We start from the raw sequence: 26,014 nt of genomic DNA, 5'->3' as shown, positions 1-26,014 counted from the left end.
TGAGCTCCTCAAAAAACTATTGTTTGTCGCAATGAAAATGACTGCTTACTTATGCAACAGTCCCAAAACATACATCCTCCCCGAGCCTCTCGATATCCAAGTACCCCAACTTCTCCATGTCTACGTCCCACCTCTTCATTTTTTCTTCTCGTGATCCGGAAAGCAAATCCACTTTCCTTCCATACTGCCATCGACCGAAGTCGCGATGCCCAGCAAACTGAGCCCTGTACGTGCGACCAGCCTCCAGCCCTTCCATGCTGCGCACGTACTCCTCCTCGTTGTCTAGATTCCCCAGTGTGCATTCGAATCGCCATGGCTTGTCCGTTGAGATCTCGATAAAGTCATCATCGTCCGGGAACAACGGATGAGGATCGTAGTCATAGCAGATGAAAGAGGCGCCCCATGATACTTTCTCCCCGGTGTCGTTGTCTCGGCAATCGATCAATTGGCCAATCGATTTCAGATCTTGTTCAAAAACCGAGACCGGGGTACGAGATTTGTCAACCACAAATGGCTCAAGACTGTTGGTCGTGTACTCAATGATGAAGGTGAAGGGTATTGGACCAGTAAGATGTGCTTGGTGGGGCATCTCCAATCTGGCAAAGATCCTTGGAGGCGCTGGATCGTCGTGGACACTGAAGTAATATGTGTCACCTTCACGGCCAACGGGATACTTCTGAGCGGATGATCCGTCCTCGGATAGGTCGTCCAATTCGTCAGTGTAGCACGCATACACTTGGCCGTTATCTTTAGATAGTCGTAACCCGTAGGTTTGGCCGGGCTGCAACACATCTTTCCATGCAGCATGTGTGGTATCAGTGAGGATGTCGAATGACACTTGCCGACGCTGTGGCGATGACCTGGGGGGTACGTTGCACTTGCCCATCTGGGATGGGGTAGCTGCAGCTGGCGGCTTGATTACACTTGCGTTGTCCTTGCCAGACTCCATCAATTCGAATAAACCAGATCTCAGTGCTTCGAGTAAATCCAGTCCTGTTCTTGTAGTGGTAAGGCCATCGCAGAAGAGAGTCACTGAGCGCTCTTCCTCTGAGGTTGTGATTACGATGTGGCCGAGGTCACAATGTCGTTTGCGGTTCAGCTGAAACTTCCTGTTGGTTGCCAGACTTTCTGCTTCAAATCGTAGGGACAGAATGTTGATGGGTACATCTGGAGTAGTCATAGCGAGCGCGGGCTTCCTATTATGTGCAGTGCGGGCCTGGATATAGGTCGTGAGTCGGACGCGTATGGATAAGGAAAGTGATGAATTAGCTGGTGATAACAGCAAACACTATCTTTTTAGAAGAAACAATCATGCTTGTTGTGACGAAGGCGAAGGTTGCGATCAGTCAGCGTTCTGACAGCTCTGACGTCATGCGGGCTAGGTAATGTCGCCCCATGAAAGCAGCCTTGCTGTGCCGCAGTGAACACCAGTAACCGCTTCGGACCCCGCTTCGGATCCCGCAGATTCCAAATCAGTTGTGATAAATGCTAATATGACGTTCTATCTTGTTTGATTCAGCCCCTTGGTCACACAGGTCTCACTCTGTCGTCGCGCTGTGCCTCTCGAGGTCATCTCGTTGCGTTTCGAGTCCAAGACTTGACGAATCGTAGCATTCTCACTAGTGCTCGGTTCGCGATGGATATGAACAAGTCATTGTTCGATCGCCGTACGGCCGATGCCGGATGAGCAGGCACTTCATCAGACTATTGTGGGAAGATCGATCAACACGTTGCATGAGCTCCCAGGTTAGTTGCCGTGTATTTCAGGGTATGTTTCATGGTCGCAGAAGGGTTTAATGGAGCTATCAGTCGAATGAGTTCAGGCCACAATGACTGTGAACGCATTCACAAGCGTCTCTCCCGGCAGTTGTCAAACTCTTAGACGGTGATCTCGAGCTTTAAGTGTGGAAACAGTGCTGTCAAACCAGAAACTCGGACCAGCTCCTATGTTCCGGGATTTCTGCCCCCCATAAACGACTCTCTCTGAAGCGGAGTCCGGTCAGGGGACCGGGCAAAGATCATACCACCACTGCGCCGTAGCGATGATCTGCTGTCATGAAACATGATGGATCCGACATATTGGCCCCAGATGATCGTTTCCCGGTGCCATTCTTGAGGACACTTCGTGCAAGCATTGAGATGTCATCAAAGCAACGGGGGCCAGTGTATTCGTGGCACAGCAGTAGTAGGACAGGTAAAGAAACTATATGAACGTAGACAGACCTCACTGGAAAGCATCGATCATACCAGGCAAGACAACTTACTCATCAGTAACTATTCAGACCCCGGCGACGCACACAGCACTTTGCAACACAAGATGAGACTGATCAAACCCCTACTTCTTGTAGTTTCGCCTCTCTCAAGCCTCGTTGCTGCCAAACCTATCCATCCCGATGATGTGCAGGGACGAGACCTCTTCAAGGTTAACCCCGGCCTCGACAAGCGGACTCTGTTCAATGTAGAGCACATAGAGTCTGCTGAGCGTAGGAAGTTCCTACAAGACGCTCAGAAAGAAGCCGTTGATATCGCCGTCGTGGCGTTGAAGAACTTCGACAATCCCAAATACAGAGGCTATTTGACCGCCTGGTTTGGTAGAGATCCCAAAGGGCACCCCGGGGAGGTCGATGACGACGTTCGAGGTGTTTTGACCAATTTTGTGGGCGACAACGCAAATAGTGAGGGTTCCGTCGTCCTCAGCGGTGTGACGGTCTGGCAGGACGATTACTTGCCTGTGAGTCCAAAATGGTGCGACAAAATCGATAAAGAGGGAAGATCGGCGACCGCATACTACAGTCGGACAAGAAAGGGTGGCTTAGGTCCATCCATGCATTACTGCGACAAGTTCTTCGACAGGAAGAACAAGGCGGACTTCCTGGCGAACAACTGCGCGTCAATCGCGAATCATATCGACACGGCTACTACCACACGTCAATATCGTGGCGCAAATGTGCTGCATGAGTTCATGCACTACGGGAAAGTCAGCGAGGGACAGTAAGTACGCTGTCGACAATTGAGCGTGAACTGCTAATGACAACACGAACAGGGTCCGTGCCCAGGTGGATGATCTCGCTTACGGCGCTTACAATTGCCTCAAATACAAGGAAACAGAGGAGAGCAAAGATTATAAAACGAGACCCACTCTCAACGCCGATACCTATGTCTTCTTTGCATTGCATATCTGGCTTTCCGAAGAGTGCAAGAAGGACTTTTCGTACCCCCGGGGACCGCAAGATAATTGAGGAAGGACAGCATCACATCCAGGGAAGCAAGGGGGAACAGCAGAATAAATGGCAGTCGTTCAAGGGTTTCCTCTCTTTGCACAAGTAGTATACATCGCGGCAGGGTAGTTTATTGTAACCAGCCCAGGTAGAGTTTCGGAATATAGTCGATCCTTTTTTTGCAGACCAATACTATTCTGTGTTCAATCTAGCTGTCGTAAAAAGGCCAGTGGAGACAAAGCAGAAGGTTTCTAATCATGCTTCCCTTGATGTCTTAAAAGCTTCAAGAAGTTCATTCACTAACACACCAAGATGATATCGACGCAAATGGGGTCACTCAACACTGCACGTCGTTCCGACTTCATCGAGAAGTCACATCCATTGCGATTTATGAGTCTTGATCACCAGTGGCGGCTTAGCCGAACCGCACTCGTTTGTAATGTAAATCCTGTCTGCCGTGACCGACCTGTCCATGATCGCGTTTCTTGACCTGGCACTTTTGACTCCGGGGCGATGGAGATAGGTCTGCCGACTGAATGAGGTGACTCATTCCCAGATGGTCGCCATCTTTCGATTGCGCAAAAATTTGCGACTTGGTGTGGCATTCTCTGCCATCAATTTCCTTGTGCAGCGCTCGTTGAATATCAGCGCGATGAGATCCTGCGCAGAAGTTTGAGATGTTATTCATCCCCCGCAATATTGATTGAATGACAGAGACATGAGGATCAGCCCCATACTGCAAAGAGACAAGGCAAATATCGCGAACGATATTGTTGCATCCTGCGTTGTATCCGCTCAGCTCATAGCCACTATACATGGCAATGAGAAGATTCTCCCAGAACGTACAACCATTGTGCATGGCCATGTTTGGATCCAGACCGTTCTCAAGAAAGATACGGTATTGCGCGACTCGTGGAGAGAGCGAGTCTCTGAGGCTCTTTGGAGAACTTAAAGCCTGGTGCAAATTCTCAAACCATCCGGAAGAGGATGTGTCGCGATATATCACGGAAAGATCCGCCCCATTGCGGAGGAATTCTCGTAAGAGGTCGTGTTGAATGGGTTGCGAAGCGGTAGAAACATCAAAAGTGTGCTTTGCTAGCGTCCTTACAAAAGCGGTAGTGATTGTGGTGCTCTGTGACGTAGCATTCGGGCACAATCGATGGCTGAAGAGACGCTTGAAATATCTGGATAAGTTCCGCATCTTGTTCTCCGATTTCGCGTTTGCCCGATTTAGCATGCCAATCCAGCTGCCAGTAGTTATGTTTACATCAACACCCTGCTCAAGGAACATGCCGAAGATTTCCCAATATTGCTCTTCGTGTTCGCCGTCCATCAGTTCCGCTGCTCTGTCCGCGAATGCAGTCCAACTGGTGACGCCATCCACGATGGTATTCGGATTAGCTCCAAGTCCAAAGAGAACCGTCACTAACGACGGTAGAGGAGCGTTCGCTTTTGTGTTTGATGAGAGTCCGGGGAATCTCTTACCAGACTGGCTGGAAATGCCATGGAGTGATGAGATAGAGGGCAGACAAAAGGCATACGATTCGCCAGGCGCAACTGAAGCCATTACATCATGTTTGAGAATATGATCAAGGCCCAGAAGCGCACCATCCTTGTGCATCCGGTAATTCAGGTACTCGGCATGCCCGAGCGAGGCCGCGAACCGAAGGATGTCACAGTTGAGTCTGCACCAAGTATGACATGGTCTCATGGCCTCGTTCCCTAGTTCTGCTTGATCTATGACCTGAAAGCATTGCGTTGTGTCGCCTGTCTCGATAGCGCCTTTGCTGGCCAGTTCCACGGCCATCTTGTAATTTTGGAAAGTGGGGTTCTCCTCGATGAATTTTGATTCTGCAATCAAAGCCATGCTTATGGCAGTGAAGACATTAAGTTCCTCCGACGCCCAAGACTGGAGCTTGTCCTTCATGCGATTTGTCGCGAGGAAGTCGCTCAAGGTACGGTGCAAGAAGTCGACTTCTGTCTGCGCGGTGATGTCCACCGAGGGGGTGGCCTCTAAAAGACCTTTGAACCGACCGTTGAGCCGTCTCTCGGTCTTGATTGCACATCTTTGTATCTCAGAGTGTGACCATATCTCGTCGGGCTTATCGAATCCGAAGGTTGGGTCTTCTTGTTCCAGAAAGTAGTAGTGTATCAATTTCAGTTGACGCGGACTCCGCATAGCGACGAGGAACGTCCAAGCCATTCTGCTTCGATATATCGCATCCACCGACGCCAGAATCTGCTCGAAGAACTCTTCCAAGTCCGATGGTGTCGCTTGCAAGCGCTCTTGTAATATGGTCACTGGATCCTGGTTGATGATGCCGTTACGAAGCGATTTGACCACGAGACGTACCCAAAGGAAAACACCTTGTGCTCGTTCGCCGATATCCCGTACCAGATCATTAAACAGTGTCGGTTCGAAGTCAATGTAGCGACTGTCGGATAGCAGATTTTCCCACGCAAATAGCTCAATGTCTGGTCTGGTAAATTCGTGTATTCGGAGCACATGCGGATTTGATCGTCCAAACGAGTCCTGGAAACAATTCCAAGGTCTACTTGAAAGGCAGAGTTTGACATTTGGAGCAGTGGACAGGTCCCGCAATGTCTCGATCACGTCCCAACTATCTCCATAATACTCGTCTAAGCCGTCTACCTGGAAGTAGAACTTGGTGCGCACTGTAGTCTGTGTCTTGAATAGAGCGATCGACCTTTGCAACTCCAGAAGGGTCCAAGGGATTGGCGAAGCGATGCCATGAAGGTCGGGATGGTATTGAGCAGCCAATCTTCCAGGACAAAGCTCTGGAACCAAATCGGGGCAGGCGTGTAATATGTGATATAGAAGTGTTTGTAGAAGTCCTTCCAGAGAGTTTTGCATCTGCTGACCTGGTAGCCAAAAGTAGAAGCATGCTCTTACCAACGGTGCATCTCCGGACCAAATTCGCAGATTGTCGACGGTATCGTCATGCTCGAAAAGATATTTCATCAACGTGGACTTCCCGGACCCTTGCGTGGCGTAAGACTAGTGTCTCATAAGGTATATTCGACCACAACTCACCTGGCTTTCCTGTAATCCAGTATATTCCACTGCCATCTTGCAGCCATTCTGCGAACCCGGTCCCCGATTGTGCATCCAGGCTATCCGCGTTATCAAGACCATCCAAATCATCGAGGATGTCTAGGTCATCATGGCTGTAAAGCCAGGAAAAAGTCTTTTTGTGAGCATCTCTAATCGCACTCTGTCTCGTATGCATGCACTCGTAGCGGAGGCTAGCAATGATCGCATGAGACTGAGACACTTGATGAATCTCCGAAGATAGCTGAGAAAAGCAATCCTGCAGCCTCTTCCAGTAGGCATCGCCCTGTAGATTTAGAACGCGTGCCTGAGTAGCTTGGAGCTGACGATCGAGGGCCTGAATCTGTGCGGTGATTTCGTACTCTGCCTGCATATTCTTGTCCTTCCAATCTTCCAACAATTGCTTCAGTTGAAATTGATTGTCACTAGGAGTGTGATTAGTAAATATCGTCTTGAATAGTGGCGAGGGCTAATACTTCGTGTTAGAAACCAGATGCATGTTTACCTGGTCTCTGAGCCGTGCCAGCCTCAACGTCAACTCTTCAATGTGCGCTTTTCCCCACACACTCTTGAGAGCTTTGCGAAAGCTCTGCCATTTTGTTGGTACTTTGCCAGATCCTGGCACATGCTGCTTGTTAAGTCTGTTAATCGCGTCCAGAAGTTCTCTCGCAATAGTGTCGCAATGATGAGCGATCTCGGATAGTCGTCTGGACGAGCGTGCGCTTGAAGTTATACCATTACTTAAGGCACTAATATCCTGGGAGATGATTTTGAGATCGATATTCTCATTCAATAAGCCCGATGTGGACTCATGCAATTCCCTGGTCTTCGACACGAGAACAAAGCTGAAAGAGATGAATTGGATGATGTTTCCGGCAAGACCAATGGCAGCCAGACCTTCTGCCATCCTGATACAGAATTTTTCGAATGGATCGCAGAGGCGTGGCCGAGCGAGACGCTGCCATCTTTGGCTTCATAGATCGAAGTGGTGGACCTGCTCAGCCGGTCCAGGCTCCGCCATGATCAGGCTGGGGCTGTGTTATCTTGTGGCAACTCATGATTCGATAAGGGGGCGGCGATGGACTTCCGACATGCAGCGTGCAGGCTGGAAATGCAGATAGATGCTTTCATGCGTCGTTCCGGTGAAGCGGGGCAATTTTGGCTGGTGACGATTGGAGAGCTCATTAGCGCTGGTGCTTGACGCCCAGGTGTGCCCGCCACCACAACGGCAAGGCACCCCGCAAATAGTAATGACAAGGCGGCACAGCATCTGGGCCGACAACAGGGAATCCCAAAGATAATTATTGGCCAATGATACAAGGCATGAGCTAGATGAACTGTATGAGAGGATGTACATCCGAGGAGCCGCTCGCAATCCCCGTGGGGTATGATAGTCCCTGCTTCTCATACCCTTCCCCTCAACCACTCGCCCGCCCGCTTAGCCATATTCACAGCCTCCTGGTTGAACCCTAGGAGGTGACCAAGAAGAAGGATATCATGAGGGACATTCTCCTCAATATCCAATTGAAGATCATTACCCGCCTCCTTCATCTTCTCCGCCCACTCCACAATATCAAAGTACAGCACCTCTCCGCTGCCAGTGTTCACGAACATTGGCACCTCAGTCTTGAACGTCCGGTTCTTCTGCGAGACATAAGGCTGCGACAAGACCTTGTCCCCTCCCTCGCCCGCATACGCGGTTGTGCCCCATGCCGTGAAGGGCGGGGAGATGTAGTCTGTGGCGTAATTTCGGTTGTCGTGGACGTAGGAGCCGGAGGTATCGGCAGGGTTGGTCCACGGTGACCATAGGAGCGCGGAGGAGGGGGCGGGTAGACCGAGTTCGGAGCCGTAGTCGGTGATGTAGCGGAGGAGCGCGATGGCGAGGTTGCCGCCTGCTGAGTCGCCGGAGAGTATGATGTTCTTCGGGGAGATCTTGAGGTCGTTTAGAAGGTATAGGTATGATGTCAGGCTGTCTTGGAGGGCGGCGGGGAACGGGTTCGACGTCTTCGAGACGGGCAGGGTCGAGAGGCGGTATTGCGGGCAGAAGACGTGCGTGGCTGGTGTGTGTTTGAGGAGTTTCTTGGCCATTGGGCCACTGGCTGCTGTTCGTCCATCTCCTGAATGAAGTCAGCTTTCAAGCATCTCAAGCATGATGGAAGCTATTTGCTTACCAGTGACGAAAGCTCCGCCGTGGATATGAAGAACGACCTTGGTGTTCTTATCGCTGCCCGTGGTCAGCGGCGCAGGAAACCATGTCGCCCCAATTTCAACAGGCACAATATCCTTGTTGCTTCTCAATGGCCCCTTGTATGCATCGTTCTTGGCCGGCTTGATGACGACAAAGCGCTCCTTCTCTTGTTCCGGTGTCAGGGGTAGCGGCGTAGCAACCTGCACCTTTGACACGTGCCAAAGACCCGAGAAGAAAGCATGTACAGTGACAGCTTGTCGAAGAGTCCAGCTAGGATGCTGGCGACCGAGAACGAGAAACTTGATGAGGATGATAGGGAAGCGCACGAGCTCAAAGCCCAGGGCGCCGAGCCCGTATATGGCCTTTACGGGATGTTGCGTGAGGTCCACCATTGCGCTCGTGGCAGTGTCGACAGAGATGAAGAGAGCTTCATTGCGGGACTAGGAACTTATAACGCGATGACGATGGTGTGCCGCTTGCCTGTGATTGTTGAGGGGCGGCTGGCTCTGAGGATCTGAGCCGAGGTCCTTGGCGCTGCTAGCTCACGATCTCCAAAACTACCCCACATCTGTACCTTGACTTTTCCAACCTTTGCCCTTATCGACTTAGAAGAATTGCGTTTTGGTACGCACCGCTTTTGGTCCGGCGATATTACAACCCGTTCTCGAGCACGCAACAACGACCAGATGTCACAGAGCTTGCGTTCAGGCGACTTACGCGTCCCGGACGAGTCTCCGGCGTGCTAGTCCAACTTCACCCTACCAGATCACTCATAGACAGGCACACATGCTGGGCACCCTGACGTTTGTCAAGCGGAAATCTGGAGAGGCTGCCACACCTCATTCCTATGTATCGCGGTGACATCAATACGATTAATAGAGCGCTGCTTTCCAGCCGACATACAGTATCAGGCAACTGTCGATACTCAACCAGGTTGCTTGAAGAGAAAGAGCTTGGGATACATGACATCACGTTGCAAGGTCATATAAGTGATTCACTTTGGTCATTTCGGATTTGGGTATCTCAATATTCTCCATATCAGTCCAACATTGATAAGCCTTTCTTAGCTTCAGTTCGTACCACCACCGGCCGATTGCTGTCGCGTGAGGGACTTCTCCATTTCATTTCGAGAGGGGCGCACCGTTGAATGGTATAATAAACGCTCGACCGAAGTCAAGATGATAGGTTAGCATGCCTGTCGAATCGAATTCGCTTCTGGGCCTAAGGATTATAGCGACGTTCCTTTTTCGGCACGGGAGGTATGTAATCTTCATCAGGGTCTTCATCAGGGTCTTCGTCAGACTCTTCATCAAGCTCTTCATCAGGCTTTTCATCAGGCTCTTCATCAGGCTCTTCAACAGGCTCTTCAACAGGCTCTTCATGAGGCTCTTGCTGAGCATAGTACCTGATTAGCGCGAGGATATCCTCTCGCGTCGTGCACGTGTCGCGACTGAGCTTTGTGCTGCGCCCTTGATCAATACGCTTTTGAATCCTTTTCTTCACTTCGTCTAGCTTCCCTTTTGTAAGCTTCGCTAGATCCAGAAGGAGGACTAGGAATTCTTCGCCCCATTTCTCGATGTCATTGGTGTGTCTATAGCTCAAGCCATATGGAAGTGCTTGGTGCACTTGTTGTATATTCCATAGGCTGCAGATCTCGTTGATCACTTCGGTGATGACTGCATCAGGAGTCGGAGACCGGCATGGTTGCATGTTGAGTGTTATAATTGGTTTCGATGGAGAGGTGCGTCCGATGGTCTTCGTTGCGGTTCGTGGGACTCTGCTTGGATCGTGCAAAGTCGCCGGTTGGTGTAGAGGGACCATGATCATATAGGAGCGGGCGGAATTATATCGTGTCAGGGAGAGACGTGTGACTGAACAAGGTCGCCATCGATCCGTATGAATGAGGAGTGCCCACACAAAAGCTCGCATTTCGACTTTCACCTCAATCAAATCGCCTGCAGTCTACCTCGCGCTGGCACCTGTGAAAGCGATGGCGCAGATGCAGCGCGCGAGTGGATGCCATGTCACCTTCACTTTTCCAGAAGGGCATGGTATAGCGTGCACGATGCCATGTACTCGACCCGTATGATCAGTGTAGCAGTCGAAGGTCAATATATATGATACATTCATGATAAATGTGATGAGGAGCGGCGGCTCAGTTCTACACCCATCCGGTTTGGTGGTGAGACGTCAGGTCGGACGATGTACACCATTCGTACGAACAGCTTGTACATCAGTGAAAAACTTGTTTGATGTTTGTCTCTAAACAATGACTCATGAATGTTCCATCGATGTTCAATCTGGCTTGCTGTCAGGCGAGCTCTTTGGGCCCTTCACACCTTCAGTGCAAGGACGAGACATTGGAATCGAGTGGAAGAGTTGAAACAATCGACTGTGAATGAATTAGAAAATCTATAGCAATGTTTCAGTCATCCAATCATTCTTGCCTCCCAATTGTGGGCAAATGACAGACCTGGAGGAAGAGGGAGAGATTTGCTTACTCAGCTTACTCCGCCAAGCCAACCCCTGGTGTCTTTCCGCTCAGAGCTCCCACCAGCTTCACTCAAACCTTGTGCCTTGCGTCAAATCACCGGCATCCCTCCACCACTGGAGAAAGCTAGCGAACTAGCGACGCTTTTTCTTTTCGCATTATCCTCACTTGCGAACACCCGGAATTACAATGCCAGGCTTCAGCTGTCCGCTGTCGCACCTGCCAGAAGCTGTCAAACGTGGAAGGAACAACATTGCACACGCGTGTTGATACCCGCCAAACTGTCTCCGCCCAAGATCTCGGCCTAGTGCGCTTCTCGTACGATAAGCAAAAGCAGAGAACAATGGGGACGTCGCATGCATAGCCTTGCTAGCCATCATGCCTCGGTATAAGATGATACCCCTTTTCGCAGGTCAGGCGCGCGCGTTACCCCAATAACGAACGGGATCGCAAACTACACGATGAAGCTTTTGTGCGTAGTCGCGAACAGATTGGAAAGCAGTAACAGCAAACACCCACGCCTTTCAGTCGTCGTGGTGTTCAACAGACTGTACAGTCCTCAAGTCGAAAGCTCCACCAGATCAATAGGTCCCTGCATCCGTCGGCAATTCCGCCGAGAGAAGGCGAACCCAGACCACCACTTGTCGCGTGCACAACCCGGAGATTTTCAGGACCAATTGGCTAGAAGAAGATACCAATCATGCATGAGGTTCATGATGCCAATTTTAGACGGCAATGGTCTAAGATCGTATTCTAGACGAAGCTGTCCTTAGCTTCTCGGTGAGAGTAACCGCAACCCCACACCTTCCATGCTCCATCCTACATCGTATCCTGAACACGAACTTAATCGCTGCAACGGGCACTATGGCAGCCTTTCCCGTATGCGCATTGATCATGCGCTGTTAAGAAGCCCCGTACCGATACCCTTTAATAGCATTGCGCATTCTAGAGGCCTTATATACCGCTGCTCGGCACAACGGTTTTCACCATCATCATTCGACATTCGTTTAGTCCTTCGTTAGAACATTTAAACACATTAATCATGAGGAGAAACCAACTAATCAGCCTCGCGCTGCTTGCGCCGAGTTGTCAAGCCTACGTCTGGCCCAGCAAGTACGACCAGCTCGATGACCTACTGTATCTGCAATCTGGGTACATCAGGAATGGAGAACTCTCAGATCGTACGTACCTGTTACCCTCAGTACATCCCGCTTAAGACTTACACAACAACAGAGGTCCAGACCTGCTCATTCGGCGCTCGCCAACCAGGCATCCAAAAGGCCGCAGAATGGGTGCGAACGAACTTCCACGACGCCGTCACCCACGATGCCTCAACGGGGATCGGAGGCTTGGACGCCTCGATTCAATACGAACTCGACAGACCAGAGAATCTCGGTGCCGCTTTGAACAACACCCTATCCGATATGGCCAGTTCAGTCAACAGCCGGAGCTCCGCAGCCGACGTTTTGGCCTTGTCATTGGTCATGTCTGTGGCTCGTTGCGCTGACATGCGCGTGCCTCTACGACTGGGCCGCAAAGACGCGGCAGAGGCTGGCATCAAAGGCGTACCGGAAGCGCACACCGACCTTGACACCACAAGGAAGAGATTTGAAACTGCCAGTTTGACGGAGAAGGAGATGATCACTTTGATTGCTTGTGGTCACAGCATTGGAGGTGTTCACTCAGTCGATCACCCGGAGATCGTCTCCGGTCCCGTCACCGCCGAGAACAAGGCGACTTTCGATACCACCAGCGGAGAGATGGATAACGCTGTGGTAACGGAGTACCTCAACAACTCGACAGCGAACCCATTGGTCGTCAACGCCAACAACACTTTGAACTCCGACAAGCGCATCTTCCTTGCCGACGATAACGCGACTATGCGCAAGCTTGCAGACAAGGCCTACTTCAAGTCGCAGTGTGAAGCTGCCTTTGAGAAATTGATCCACCTCGTGCCAGGAGATGTCACATTAACGGAGCCCATGGAGCCAGCGGACATCCGCCCTTACATCACAACATACCAACTCAAGGACGGAGCAGTCGAGTTAACAGGACGTCTTCGTGTCCGAACCACACCAGTCACCGGCCGCGACGGCAACACGCTCACAGCTTCTCTCATTCCAGTCTCGCGCAATGGCAGCGCGCCCGCCGAGATCGTCGCCAACCGCGCTACCTACAAGTTAGGAACGTCCTCTGGATACCTAGACGAAGTGTTCCAGTGGTTCGAATTCACCCAGACACTCAACGCCACCGATGCCTTCGACTCCTTCACCATCCGCGTCAACGACGAGACCTTCGACAATGGCGGCACAGGCAGCTACCCCATCAACCCCGACGTCCTCTACCAAGAAGCGCAATCATGCACAGCCAAGGATACCACAACAGGCGAATGGAAAATGACCATCACCGCCGCCGTTTCCAAGGCCCTCCTCCAGACCGGTGCTACACCACAGCTCAACGTCTCGAAGAAGACCAAGGTCCAGGGCCTTGTTATTCCTCGTCTTACACCAACGATTGTCGAGATGAGCCCCGCGGGCAAGGAGACTGCCGAGTATGTGTATTACACTGCGACAACGGTTTTGAGTGAGAGGGGGCTGGATTCTACGTTTGATATTGAGGTCGGGGAGAATAAGGTGGAGTTTATTAATGCGAATGCGCTTACGCAGCAGGAGTGTGCGCCGTTGTAGATACCCATAATTTAATAAACTCGTTTCCATTTCAAAGCTCGATCATTGAAACTGTGTTCACCTGATATCATGACCATAATCGGCAATGCGTGTCTCGTGCTGTAGAGAAGTTTAGCGCGCGATCACGGTGCTCACTTGGGCAGTCGCATGCAATATAACACCACACATCCCGCACTCGCCAGTCCTTTAGGTGCACGATTTTCTTGAACATCTATGAGACCAAGCCTCGCTCTAAGTCTTCCTCGTCATGTACTAATACATCATCCCCACCAACCACACCAGGAACGCCGAACCATGCAACCCAACCCTACAACTTCGAAGACAGCTTCCCGCTCTTTTGCGCCGTGTAAGTGGCGATGAGATCCATCAACGCTGGGCTAAGCACATCATATGTCTGCAGACCCTCCTTCCTGAACTTCTCTCGCACGGCGTCCATCTCCTTCGGGTTGAAACCCTGCTCGATGATGCTGCTGACGAAGGCGGCGAACTGCGGCTCTTGCCATCCCTTCTTGTCACTGAGTTCAACGTGTACGAAGTCCAGGCCCTTGAATGGATGGTCGACGACAATGCGACCGAAGAGGTGGACGCCGCATTGCTTACAGGCATTGCGCTGGATGGCCGCTGATTCGTCGATGATGTGCAGCTTGTCGCCGTTGGCAGTTACGGAGACGTTGTCCTTTGGAATGACTCCAACGACGGAGAAGAGCGCGCCTTTTGGCTTCCAGCATTTCGAGCAGCCGCAGGCGTGGTTGTGCGCGACATTACCAGCGAGGGTAACTTCGACCTTCTTGGTGGGGCAATGGCAGTAGAGCTTGCCGCCGGAGAAGTTGGGGTCGCCCTTCTTGATACCGTTGTCGATGGCGGGATGGATGGACGGCATTATGAACACTAATTTATCGATGATTTACTTGGAACAAGAGGTGGTTGTTTGAGGTTATCTGGAGGGTGACAAAGTCGCAGATACTCAGGTACCTAGGCGCACACTATATACGGGTCCTGCGTTCCACATCGAGACTATCACCCCCTCACGGGACTGCGCAACCGATCAAGAAAGAACCGCCCCAATATGTGGTGCGACCGCACGCAATACTGATGGTATTGTGGATTGGAGGTGCGGAGCCGCATAACGTTGCCGCTTTAGGTCACTCGGCCCTTCCCCGCCTCGCTTTGGAGATTGCCGCGATACAGCTGCCTGCCCTTTGGAGGCGATGCAGATGTTCATATTCACTGCATTTCGCAAACATGAAGAGACGATCCGTCATTACAGCTTCGAGATGAGACCGACGCTCTGATGAGCATTGCATTCGGTGGTGGTGTTGCACGTGCGAAGTAGAGGATGCCTCGTATCGGCGCCCGGCAAGACCCTGACTATGTTCGCAGAGGGAAAACAGTAGCCAAGAGCGGTAGTCCGCCAAAAGAGCACATCCAAAAACACCACAGCTTGTACATCTGTCGATCCAACCTTCCATCCTGTATAGCGACCGCTCGCACAGCCGTACCCACCAAAAGCCCACCAAGACAGACCGAAACTACCGCCGCCTCCCAACGAGCACCCAAGAAGACCAGCGGTGCACAAAATGTCCAGAAAACGACGGCCACCACAACAGTCCACAGCGCACGTCTCCTACCCAACTCAATCGGAATGGTACGCCGGCCACGGGCTCGATCGCCGGCTTCGTCGCGAAAGTCTTGGGCATGAATCGTTGTGCCGATGATACCAAGTGTGACCAGAAAGATCCATTGCCATGCTGCGTAGCTCATCGTAGTATCCGGACCGAGGGCAATGCTTAGAGCGCCGCTGAAAGGGCAGACGAGGCCAAGAGCACAAATGGCATTGCGCGAGATGCCGCTGTAGTCGCTTCCGCCCATATCGTGGTACAAGGTGTTGAAGACAACCCATGCGACGTAGATTGGCACTACGTTGAACTGGTAACTGACAAGTGCAAGTGCCAGGTATGCAGCAATCATCAGATTCGTAGTCTGTGCTGTGTTAATCCTTCCTGTTGGGATTGGACGCCAGGGCTTGTTGATTGCGTCTTCTTGGACTGAGGATTCATGACGCTGGTTTTGCAGGCAGCATGGTAACAGCATCAGCCAAAGCCATGTCAACGTTGTTGGTACTCTTCGCAACACCGCGAGACCGTCTTGGGATGGTAGATCCAAAGCTGGGCCGGAGAGAGTGGCGAGCACGCCGAAAACTGCGGGAGGAATGACCACGTCTTTTAGGTTGTCGCACGTGAAGAGGACCAAGGTGTAAGCATGGTAAAGGATCTTTTTTGCGGCCCTTGATGGGCTTGCGGCGAATTTGGATGTGGGATGATTGTCGATGGGCGTCGAGACATCCGTGCTCTCACCCATGTCTGACGACGTCCCCTCCATGGCAGACATGGTGTACGCAAATCGAGTAGGGTAAAGAGGTCGATGCTTGGAATTCATCGAGGGTGAGTTGCTGTGTGTATGCCCTTCATAGTTTCCTCGTCCGTCTCTTATAGCACATCCCAGCGAACGCTGGCATGTCTTGTCACTCCGGGACTGGACACAGCTTGCTATTCCCTCGCATGCCAGAACCAATACTGCTCGTGCATCCCACGTTCAGCGGAAAGATGAACGAGTGGTACGGTACCAGTAGTACTTTCCATCACATCCTGCTTACATGCCTTATCTCGCTGTAAGCCCTGCTGTTCATGTACATCACTCTCCCTATCCAGCCTCGAACATTGCCGTCGCATACCTTCTTGCACGGTAAACCGGCATCCGGCGACGAACTTGTGGGAATTAAAGCTTTACGAGTGGTTATTCATGTTGCGTCCCTGTTACGCCCGGCAGAGTGCATATAGATAGCTAAGCGACGTTGTATGCCTTGTTTGACATGAACCTTCGGCTAACAGGTGAAAGATTGGGCTGCTGGCCATCGTGAGCCTGAGCTATGTAGCGCCATCCTGCGAAGAGAAGGTATTCATTGGGAAATGTTGATCTGGATTTTAATACGCGTTAGTAATTTCTAGGACGCACATACGCGACGTCCACGCTGTAGACTTCGCTCGTAAGCTAGATCGATCCTGTAGCTTCACACATTAGGCACGGGCTTCTTGGTGTTAAGCTTTGGTTCTGATTGCAGCAGTGAGGCCAATCGATGGCCCGGTGTTCCAGTAGATGATTAGTAATCCAGGCAATCTTTGTTGATGCTGCTGCCCAACTTGGTCGACAGACGCTCCGTACCGCCCGCGCTCATCAAAGGCGCTGTGTTGTGTACGCTACACCACGATGGATTGTGTTCGTCATTTCTGGTGAAAAGTAGTTTGGCTTCTCGACAGGTAGCATCGTTACGGAAGATGCTAGGGCTGTGAGCCGTTGATGTCCAGAGAGATGTTTGAAATGGCCGTTGGCAACTCTGGAGGGGTCCGGAATGTTGCAGAAATTTCTCTCGATGCTCTGCCGTTAGCTATCTGGAGACCGCTACCAAAGCGGTATGTGCAATAGCAGTGCAGATCGTTAGTCCAGACGTGACAATGTGACATGCTGACGCTGCGGAAGAATGCACCCGCGAAGGTAAGGAGTTCTAGCATAGTGCCGCCGCGCGCGCAAAGCCCCGCCCCGTGACCGTCCATATGTGCTTCGCCATCTTACCCTGTCGATACGGATGCTTGTTATACAGTCTAGTACCTTGCGGGCGCCAGTCGTAAAGAAGGGTGTTTTGATCGAGCCCTGGAGGGTGGGACACTGCCATGGTGCGCGCGAGGACGGGGCCACCTTGGCAAAGCGGCACGGGCCTCAGCCGACGCGCTCGAGGTCGCACCTGCAGTGTCTTCTCGCGCGCCCCACCCAACTCATCTCTACATCAATCATTCGTTCGACTTGCATGGTTCCTTGTGGCCGCTCCACAGGAGTCCTATTGTCATTATGCTTCGGAAGCGTACGAGAAGTTCATCGCGCGTGAGGCACTAATGTACCTTCGTCATCTGTCGGGAGCTGCGGACGTAGCCAGCGGCTATCAAACTACCGGAGCCGGGGAAGCGATCCTATGAGTAGGATAGAGACCTCCTTCAACGCGCACTAATGCACGACTGGAAGCTCGCATTGGAGCCGTTCGCCCAATATCAGTGCATGCGGACTTTTTGCCTACTCACTCGTACATGAACGTAAGACGTATGCTGAGGCCGCGACCTTTTAACTACTGGCTCCATGTATCTTATGTTGGAGATATAGCATATACACCATAAGACATTCTCAGATCAACCTACTGTCAATTGAGACTGGTTGATCAGAGTACATGCCGGACACTCCTAATAGCCTACCGTCTGATGCCAAGGCTACCTTCTTCAAGGTGTACACTCGTAGTCACGGACGCCGCGTCATGTGCTGTCGCAAGCTCTTCCCTACTATCATCCATCGCTAGCCACGTCTCTGATGGGTTCTCCTTCCGGTTACCCGATCCACCCGAGCCACCGATGGTAGTGAGTTGGACGTCTTGCTCACCCGCATCAGGTTTTCTTATCGCGTTTCGGCCTGCGCGAACCAGGACAGCAAATGATGGGGTTAGGCCGATGACTACGGCTGTAGATCTGGTTAGCGACATTGCCATCGGTAGTTTCCAGTCATGCTCAACCAAGTCGTGGGATGAAGGACAGCAGACGTACCGACGGCGCACTCAGCCATGCCCCATACTGCGAGCCATGTTCCGTCTGTGTCGGCATCTGTCTTGATAGTGTTTGCGGTAATCTGAGCGGCTCGGAGTGTAGCGATCATGATGCAGAGAACAGCACTAGCGAAAAGCGCATTGATGCCTAGCCCGTCTGTCAGCTTCCAAGGTATTATACATTATGATTGGCAACATCAAGCATTGAATAGCTCAAGCTGCGCTATATTTTCTGAAATTTTGGGGCAGAGACCCATACTGCGAAGGTATCAGCACTGTATATTGAACGTCAACTCGGCTTATGACCTACCCAATCTTTTGTCCTCGTGGCAGTTGAAGATTCCACGTCAGATGCATGGGAAACGCAATGACTATAAACAACGTTGATCAGATGAAGCTCTGAATGATATATATATTGTGTGCTCGGACGTACTCATGATGTTGGTCAGCGTGTCAGCAGCGAAAGAGTACCAGACACTCATGAATTGACGCACCCTGTCGTGGCAGCCACCGTTGAAGAACCCTTTTAGAGTCTCACAGGATTGGATATAGCAGACGTAATTCCCTACTTGAGTCTATCGATCCCTGTGAGCGCAGGTAGCAGCAGGACCGCAGCAGGACCGCAGCAGGACCGAAGCCGTACGGGGACTTACAATGGCACAAAAGACCACAATGAACCACCAGATCTTGTTGTAGACACTTGGCACTCCTACCAGAAGCTTTCTATACAGGAACAGCAGGCTGAACTTAACCAGCCAAAGTATTATCCAGAAGATGATAAGAGCGGGGAAGTACAGCCTTCCCAGCAAGAAACCTTCATCGATCAGTTCCGGATAATATGGCGCTCTTCCCTCTTGGACTGCCACGACGCGGTCTGACAACGGTGCAATCGCAATGTATAGTGCGCATTGAGAAACGAAGAAAGCGCATGCTAAAAAGACGCAGTAGTCTTCCGCTACAAACCTCTTCGGCCGCAGCACAAGGAGCACTATCCGAGCTATCATGACCACCGAGACAACAGATACGGCGACGTAGCCAACCGTAAGTACGGTCGTCTGCGAGAACGAGTTACTGGATTTCTTGATGCCCTCGCTGTTGCCGTTGGGTAGCGGAGCGTCTGGCATCGTGATAGATGTGCAAAAAGACCTGAAGCATCTAAAAAAAGGAAACGAGTTGGTGAAAACGAGTTAAATAGAGATGAAAAGACAGACGAGTGATGGGGCGCGGTCTATATGTGATGATCAACGCCTGAGATCAACAGGGCTGAGACATTTTACATATGGGCTAAAGGCTCCTTGTTGTGATGTCTGAGACATGCCTGCATCGGCAAGAGTGGTTGACGCCCCAGTGATCCGGTAAATGGCGTTATCGTCAAGAGCGTTCCTTTGTTGGTGCTGCCGCTGCCATGTTCTCGTGGTAGACGCTCCGTTCCGCCCATGTTCATCGTAGGCGCCACGCGCTATGCAGCGCGCGCCAAATTGCAATGCTTGCTATTCGTGACTCTTTGTATATGTCTCCTGGTGCCTTTGGCGGCCTTTCCCTTCTCTGCAAACTGCAGGATAATGCGCAATGCTTTGATTGTCGACGAACATGCTTTACTTCGCTAATGTCGTTTCTTTGCGCGCTCATAGAAGTTGGGCTTGCTTCGCTACTCAAGCGCTTGAAAATTTGGAAATGATTTAGAGCAGCACATCCACGGAAGTACACTCGCAATGCGGGAGTCGGTGCGTGACATGCCGAAGCTGCGGAAGGGGCCACCCGCCGGGTGAAGTGAATCCGGCCGCACTGTCACATTGCTCTAGACCTTAACAGGTATAATCTGATTGGTGCGTGAATTCTCTGAACAGGGTGGTTTTTCGTGGACTATAGACGTCAAGTCTCGTTGCGATGCTCAAACTGAAATATCGCACCACCCGGAGCCCGACAAGCCGGATGACCGGTGTCCGTGCCACCTTGGCAATGCGGCACGGTCCTAAACCAACGAGCCGCGCCTTTCCCACCTTCCGTGTCCGCTCGCCCACTCCACATATCTCATTCCAATGTGAATCCTTCGCTCGCCCTCATCCTCTTAACCAGTTGCTCCTGGGCGCAGGAGAGTTATCACCATGATGACACAGCTACGCACGAGCGACTTGTCATTCGGCTCTGAAGTCCAGCAATGTGCCCCATCTCCTCCTGGAAGCCACATTTACTCAACCACTCTTGCCATACCAGCGCTGAGGAGGCAATCCTACAAACGGAATATATGCACCCTATAGCGTATGCTAATGCAGGGCCGGCAGCTCACACTTGTCTCCATATGAACGCAGCCCCTCATCCGGCCTGTCTAGGCATCGGTTCGCATCCTGTCAACCCTTACGACGGAGTGAGGCTTGCACTCCGATTGGGTGTAATCCAAGGAAGCTATGTCCTTTTGCTAACAAAAGTCTAGCTAGAGCCACGGTGAACGCAGGTGTGAGCCAGAAGCCTCCTGTCGGTAGATGCAGGCTACTAATCCGAGGGACTTCTTCGCCTACTTACTCGTACATGAACATACATCTGTGGTCAACGGCCAAATGTAAAAGCACGAGGTAGCCTCGTCGTTCATTCTATTTTGGAGTCCTGTACAACATTCCCCACCATGAAATTTGTTGAGAAGGTTATGTGTGGCACCCTTGCCGTAATGGTAGGGGCGTCGGCCCAAGATACGTTCGAAGCAACTGATTTCAATGTAACCGAAGCCCTGATCCAGAATGGGGTCAATGTTTCCGCAATGCCTGAATTGGCGGGCTTGGCCATCCGATCGTCTTTAAGCGGCTGCTCCATCGCAGTGAGTTTTGGCGCTGTGCTTCTCTGCAGCATAAGCTAACTTCCACGACAGTGTGGCTCGCTCGAAGTCGTCTTCGGTAAAGAAAAGACTGCCCGTGGACAGAATGCCGAATACTGGTCGAACCAACAAGCCGCCGTTGTGCCGTATTGCACCTTTACTCCCAAGGCCACTCTTGAGGTGTCATCCTTGATACTGATATCTCGCCTTACCCAGTGCCCCTTTGCGGTAAAGAGTGGTGGGCATGCCGCGTTTCCCGGTGCTTCCAGTATCCATGGAGGTATTACGGTCGACTTGAAAGACTTCACCGTGCGCAAGCTGTCTGCGGACCAGAAGACTGTCGCTATTGGGCCAGGTAACCGGTGGATAGATGCATACCGGTATCTCACACACTACAACTTGACGATAGCCGGTGGCCGAGTACGTTCGATTCGGACGCCAAGCTACTCTCCATGAAGTGCGCTTACATCTTCTAGGCCGCACACGTCGGTGTTGGTGGTCTGACTCTAGGTGGAGGCATCAGCGATTTGACAAACGAATACGGTCTTGCCTGCGACAATGTCGCGTCCTACGAAGTCGTTACCGCGTCTGGCGTTATTGTCAACGCGTCTCCGAGTCGCTACCCCGATCTATACTGGGCCCTACGCGGTGGCGGGAACAACTTCGGCATTGTCACAACTTTCCACTACGAGACTATCGTACAGCCGCCCATGTGGGGTGGCATGCGTATCCACGACCCCAGCACCACTCCCGCATTGATCACTGCTTTTGAGAACGCCATCAACAATGCCGAAGCAGATACGAAGCTCGCACACGTTGTGTCATTTACAACATACGATACTTACCAGCTCGCATTTACCGAACTCGAATACCTCCTCCCGGTCGACCTCTCGCACCCTCCCGAAATCGCTAGGGAGTATCTCAGCATTCCATTCATGCAAGACAAGACGAGTAACAGTACTCTCGAAGATCTAACGCCACACCGAAGCGACGATATGCCATCTGGTTTTCGCACCTCCATGTGGTCTGCGTCATTCAAAATGAGCGCCGAGCTCATTCGAAAGATGACCGACAGATTCTTCGAGGTGGCACCTGGTCTGCCTGCTGTCTCCGTGAACATTGCATTCCAAGCGTTCTCTAAGCCAGCGCTACAAGCGATGCAAAAGAAAGGTGGTAACGCCCTCGGGCTGTATCCCGAGAATGGCCCGTTCTTTCATGTCTTGGTGTATATGGCGTGGAACGATTCTAGCGACGACACAACGATGATGAAGGCTGCCCAGTCCTATATTGAGACGTCCAAGGGTATGGCTAGGGAGCTGGGTGTCGATAACGAGTACTACTACATGCCGTACAGCAGCAGATTACAGCCTGTTGTTTCTGGGTATGGAGAGGATAGCATGGCGAGACTAAGGGCTACATCGCACAGGTATGACCCGATGCAAGTTTTTCAGAACCTGCAACCAGGTTACTTTAAGCTGGACGGGAAAGCACCGCTTGGTGCGAGTCTTTGAACAGCGCGCATGAAGCGAGCTGACAATGCTCTATATTTCTGGGTTCTGCGGCGTTTGCATGTGTGTGGCTGAGGCCATTCGGGTAGCTAACAACGGTGAAGCCCCAACACCGGCAGAATACCTTCATTCCTTGCGAAGATATTACGATGTGCGCCTGCCCCTCTGCGCTGGATGTTATGCTTGAGCATAACCGATGAATACAACGTCGACTGTCTGTGGGAATTTGATTTGAATGTAAATTGAAAGTTCCCTGGAGAACATGCGGACAGGCCCGCCCGCCCGCAGACTGTGCCGCAATACTAAGACAGCGCTAGTGGTGGAGCACAGTGCTTAGCTGTCTTAGCCTAAAATCTGTGTCTCTTCATATTACTATTGCCAATTTAATACCTCCCCTCAGCTACCAAACTCGTCATCGCGAGGATGAGATTACAAGGCACTCAACGCATCGAAGCAGAAGTGGTAGCTCTCTGTCTGGAGACCAGGAATACGACCCCTCAGCAAGCTGTCATTTATACAACGGCACCCGAACGCATGGGCTGTACGTTCTTTTACCTCCGAGAAGCAATGCATCCCGCTCAGTGACGACAAAGGCTGTTCAAATGATACGAGTGAACGTCGGATCTGCGACATGCGAGAAGAACTGCAGGACAACGGGCAGTAGAATAGATCTATCGACAGCCCATTTGGTACCAATAGAAGACTGCAGATGAAGTACTATCATGCTGACTGCTTAAGGTCGTCGCTGCAATGTCATAAAGTGAACACAACTCAGCCTAAATGTTTACCATCATGTTGACTGTTGGGGTTGTCGCTGCAAAGCAACAAATTAAACACAATTTACTTTGAACGAAAAGGTGTTGTGTGGGGCTACCTGGGCAACCAACTTGTCGCTGCAAGACAATAACATGACGGCAATTCTCACTCTGGAAGATGTATAAAGTCCTTCGTTCGCCGTTGAGCTTGGATCCCATCACAAAGATCAGAATCACTCTGCACACCAAAAGCCTCGTCATCTTCCCCACATTACTCCAATCACAATCTATAATCCCCAAGTTACGATGTTGACCTTGTCCTGGATCGCATGCCTCACCGTTCTCCTTCCCTTGGCTACCGCCGCGTGCTGTAACGGAGACGACGACGTCCGATGTGCGGATGGCACTCGAAGTACACCATGCTGCGGATACGGAAAATGCAACATATTCTGCTGCGCCTGCAAAGGCGGCTGTCGTCACAGGAAACGGGACCTTCCCGATGCATTCGACCTGGCTGATCGTTCGGACGCTACCACGACGGCTTTCATGGAAGCTGATACAGAAGGTACGGGCAGTATCACTCTGGACCGCTATCTGGAGTATATGGCGGTCAAGGGAGATAGTGAGGTATGGGTCAAGTGGTTTAACGAGTAAGTGCTGATATTCTTCTTGTTGCTATTGGATGTGGCGTTGACTTGACAAAGGCACGATTCGAACAACGATGGTGTTATTACTGTCGACGAAGCTGCTTAGGACCATCAGCCATAGAAGACGCGGTTCTAGCTGAGAATCAGGGGGGCTTGCGGAGGAATGCTGTAGAGTAAGCAGGGGATGGCGTAAACAAGAGACGCTCAGGTATACGCACTCCAAAGAGAAGCGTCCAACACTCACTTAGACAACACACATTTACAGAATACATTCGTTCTTGCATCGTCGAGTTGAAACGTAATCGAAGACGTGAAAATGCGCGTCTAAGGGATTCTGCCCGTTCATAGTGGGGACGTCTTGTAGACATGCACTTATTACAACTACAACATCTCTTAGCGCCTCTAACACAGCATGGTGCTAGGTTAGGGTACGGCATCACAGCTTGCCATCATACCGGCTGAATGCTGGACGTTAGATGCAGGTAGTAATTGATCGTGCATGCCCGGTGGTGTCCTCCACGCCGTTTACAGCGCCGCAAGTGGGATTGTATGAGCTTCGCGCATCGCACGCCAGGGTCTTCTCACGTAGCCTATGTCGTCACTGAGCGCAGTCATTCTTCTGTTACATCAAGCGTGGCGCTTCTCACATGTCGGGCACAGCAGTAAGGCATGGTAGACGTTCGAATCCGCATGGTACTCGAATAAGGGTGAAGAGTTTTCTGCCCCAAAGTAGCATGCGTACGCCGCCAGCATCCGAGTCTCCTCCAGCGACAGCTTCGCAATCTGTCCACATCAGCATTCAAGACAGCCGTACCCCTCTTCCTCACCCTCGCTACCACTGTCGTCATACCACCTCTCTTGTCTCAACCCCCAACTCCCCCAGCCCCATCCTCATACCACCCGTTCATTCCACCCCAGCGACTGCAACCCCGTAAAGCGACCCTAACCACGCGTACCTGGCGCCTTCGCACATCTCAGGAACCGAACCCATGTCTGGCAGAAAAGCCTGATGCGATTGGCCCAGCAAAACGTTTGATGTCGAAACAGACATGGAGGCGGCGCAGCATGCTGCGCATGAACGTCGGGGGGCTATTTTTGCAATCGACGGGAGGAATGAAGGAAGGATGCGATGGCGCGATGGCATGGGGGCCATAAGGCTGGCGCTGGTGCTGGCGCGGCGGCGGTACCTGAGACTAGGCGGCAATACGAGACTTGGCCCCTGGGGAGGAGGTCTTGAGAATGGTTGTCGCATTTGCCGTTTTTGCGATGGGAAGATGGGGGGGTTGCGGCTTACGAATTACAAATGCGTGTCGGAGGGCGCCGGCTTCGTGTGTTTGCTATCGATTTCTCATCAGCCGCAGGATCAGGTGCGATGGTGTTCTGACCGGTGGTCATGCAATCGAACCAGTGGCTTGACGCCTTGGACGACAATCTGATGGCTCAGCCCTGTGAACGCGGTGCTGCGCCTCACCCACCACCACCACCCACCGAACGACGGCTTCCCGCCGCAACACGTGGACATGCGACAAACCACCACGCATCGACCACCGAACACCTACCTCTTCGACCAAGCCATTGCCCAATCACCTACACTTTTTCTGCCAGTACCTGCGACCAGCGTAGCCCTGTCCAGCTCAGCGACGTACCCATCAATACTCGGCTACTGCCCCCTAGCAGGCGAAGATTGACCACCAAAGTCCACAGTTGGGCAGGGCCGCTATGACTCCTCGGGGGCAGGACCCCAGCAAGCGAGGTCGACACGTTGACATTTGCACCGGACTACATTAGAAAATACTAAAGTATTGGACTGTGGGGAAGCATATCGGATCGGGTGGTTGGGATGAGGTTGGGTTCGGACGAGGGAGAATATTGGCGCTGGCGGCTGTTCTGTGTGAGTCGACACGAACACGGAAATCCAGCTAGACACGTTGGCCAGCAAGGCCAGCCTCGCCGGATGGGCAAAGGGCAGCTCCTGGTAAATGCGGGGGAGCTGGTGAGCTGGCAA

At 51.8% G+C, this 26,014-nt stretch overlaps 7 protein-coding genes across 7 annotated transcripts; 3 read left to right on the top strand and 4 right to left on the bottom strand.

Moving 5' to 3' along the window:
- Positions 1-49: 49 nt before the first annotated feature.
- J4E78_006852 (uncharacterized protein) lies at positions 50-1,180 on the bottom strand (the record flags this gene model as incomplete). The annotated part of the gene is made up of 1 exon (XM_049367462.1): positions 50-1,180. One exon carries the CDS (start codon positions 1,178-1,180, stop codon positions 50-52), a length of 1,131 nt encoding a protein of 376 aa, XP_049221209.1.
- Positions 1,181-2,317: 1,137 nt separating this feature from the next.
- On the top strand, positions 2,318-2,995 carry J4E78_006851 (uncharacterized protein; the record flags this gene model as incomplete). Its single annotated transcript, XM_049367461.1, has 1 exon — positions 2,318-2,995. The coding sequence occupies one exon, from the start codon at positions 2,318-2,320 to the stop codon at positions 2,993-2,995; it is 678 nt and encodes a 225-aa protein (XP_049221208.1).
- Positions 2,996-7,695: 4,700 nt separating this feature from the next.
- Positions 7,696-8,871, bottom strand: J4E78_006850 (uncharacterized protein; the record flags this gene model as incomplete). The annotated part of the gene is made up of 2 exons (XM_049367460.1): positions 7,696-8,408; positions 8,463-8,871. 2 exons carry the CDS (start codon positions 8,869-8,871, stop codon positions 7,696-7,698), a joined length of 1,122 nt encoding a protein of 373 aa, XP_049221207.1.
- Positions 8,872-12,258: 3,387 nt separating this feature from the next.
- Positions 12,259-13,657, top strand: J4E78_006849 (uncharacterized protein; the record flags this gene model as incomplete). The annotated part of the gene is made up of 2 exons (XM_049367459.1): positions 12,259-12,262; positions 12,318-13,657. 2 exons carry the CDS (start codon positions 12,259-12,261, stop codon positions 13,655-13,657), a joined length of 1,344 nt encoding a protein of 447 aa, XP_049221206.1.
- Positions 13,658-13,964: 307 nt separating this feature from the next.
- J4E78_006848 (uncharacterized protein) lies at positions 13,965-14,537 on the bottom strand (the record flags this gene model as incomplete). Its single annotated transcript, XM_049367458.1, has 1 exon — positions 13,965-14,537. One exon carries the CDS (start codon positions 14,535-14,537, stop codon positions 13,965-13,967), a length of 573 nt encoding a protein of 190 aa, XP_049221205.1.
- A 3,411-nt stretch (positions 14,538-17,948) lies between these two features.
- Positions 17,949-18,403, bottom strand: J4E78_006847 (uncharacterized protein; the record flags this gene model as incomplete). Its single annotated transcript, XM_049367457.1, has 2 exons — positions 17,949-18,211; positions 18,295-18,403. The coding sequence occupies 2 exons, from the start codon at positions 18,401-18,403 to the stop codon at positions 17,949-17,951; spliced, it is 372 nt and encodes a 123-aa protein (XP_049221204.1).
- Positions 18,404-20,913: 2,510 nt separating this feature from the next.
- Positions 20,914-22,610, top strand: J4E78_006846 (uncharacterized protein; the record flags this gene model as incomplete). The annotated part of the gene is made up of 3 exons (XM_049367456.1): positions 20,914-21,102; positions 21,154-21,519; positions 21,576-22,610. 3 exons carry the CDS (start codon positions 20,914-20,916, stop codon positions 22,608-22,610), a joined length of 1,590 nt encoding a protein of 529 aa, XP_049221203.1.
- Positions 22,611-26,014: the final 3,404 nt, after the last annotated feature.

The sequence above is a fragment of the Alternaria triticimaculans genome (assembly GCF_023758025.1).
Source record: "Alternaria triticimaculans strain BMP 0046 chromosome Unknown scaffold_9, whole genome shotgun sequence".
Classification (NCBI taxonomy): domain Eukaryota; kingdom Fungi; phylum Ascomycota; class Dothideomycetes; order Pleosporales; family Pleosporaceae; genus Alternaria; species Alternaria triticimaculans.
The sequence above is the reverse complement of the archived record's forward strand: the minus strand, read 5'-3'. Positions and strand labels throughout refer to the sequence as shown.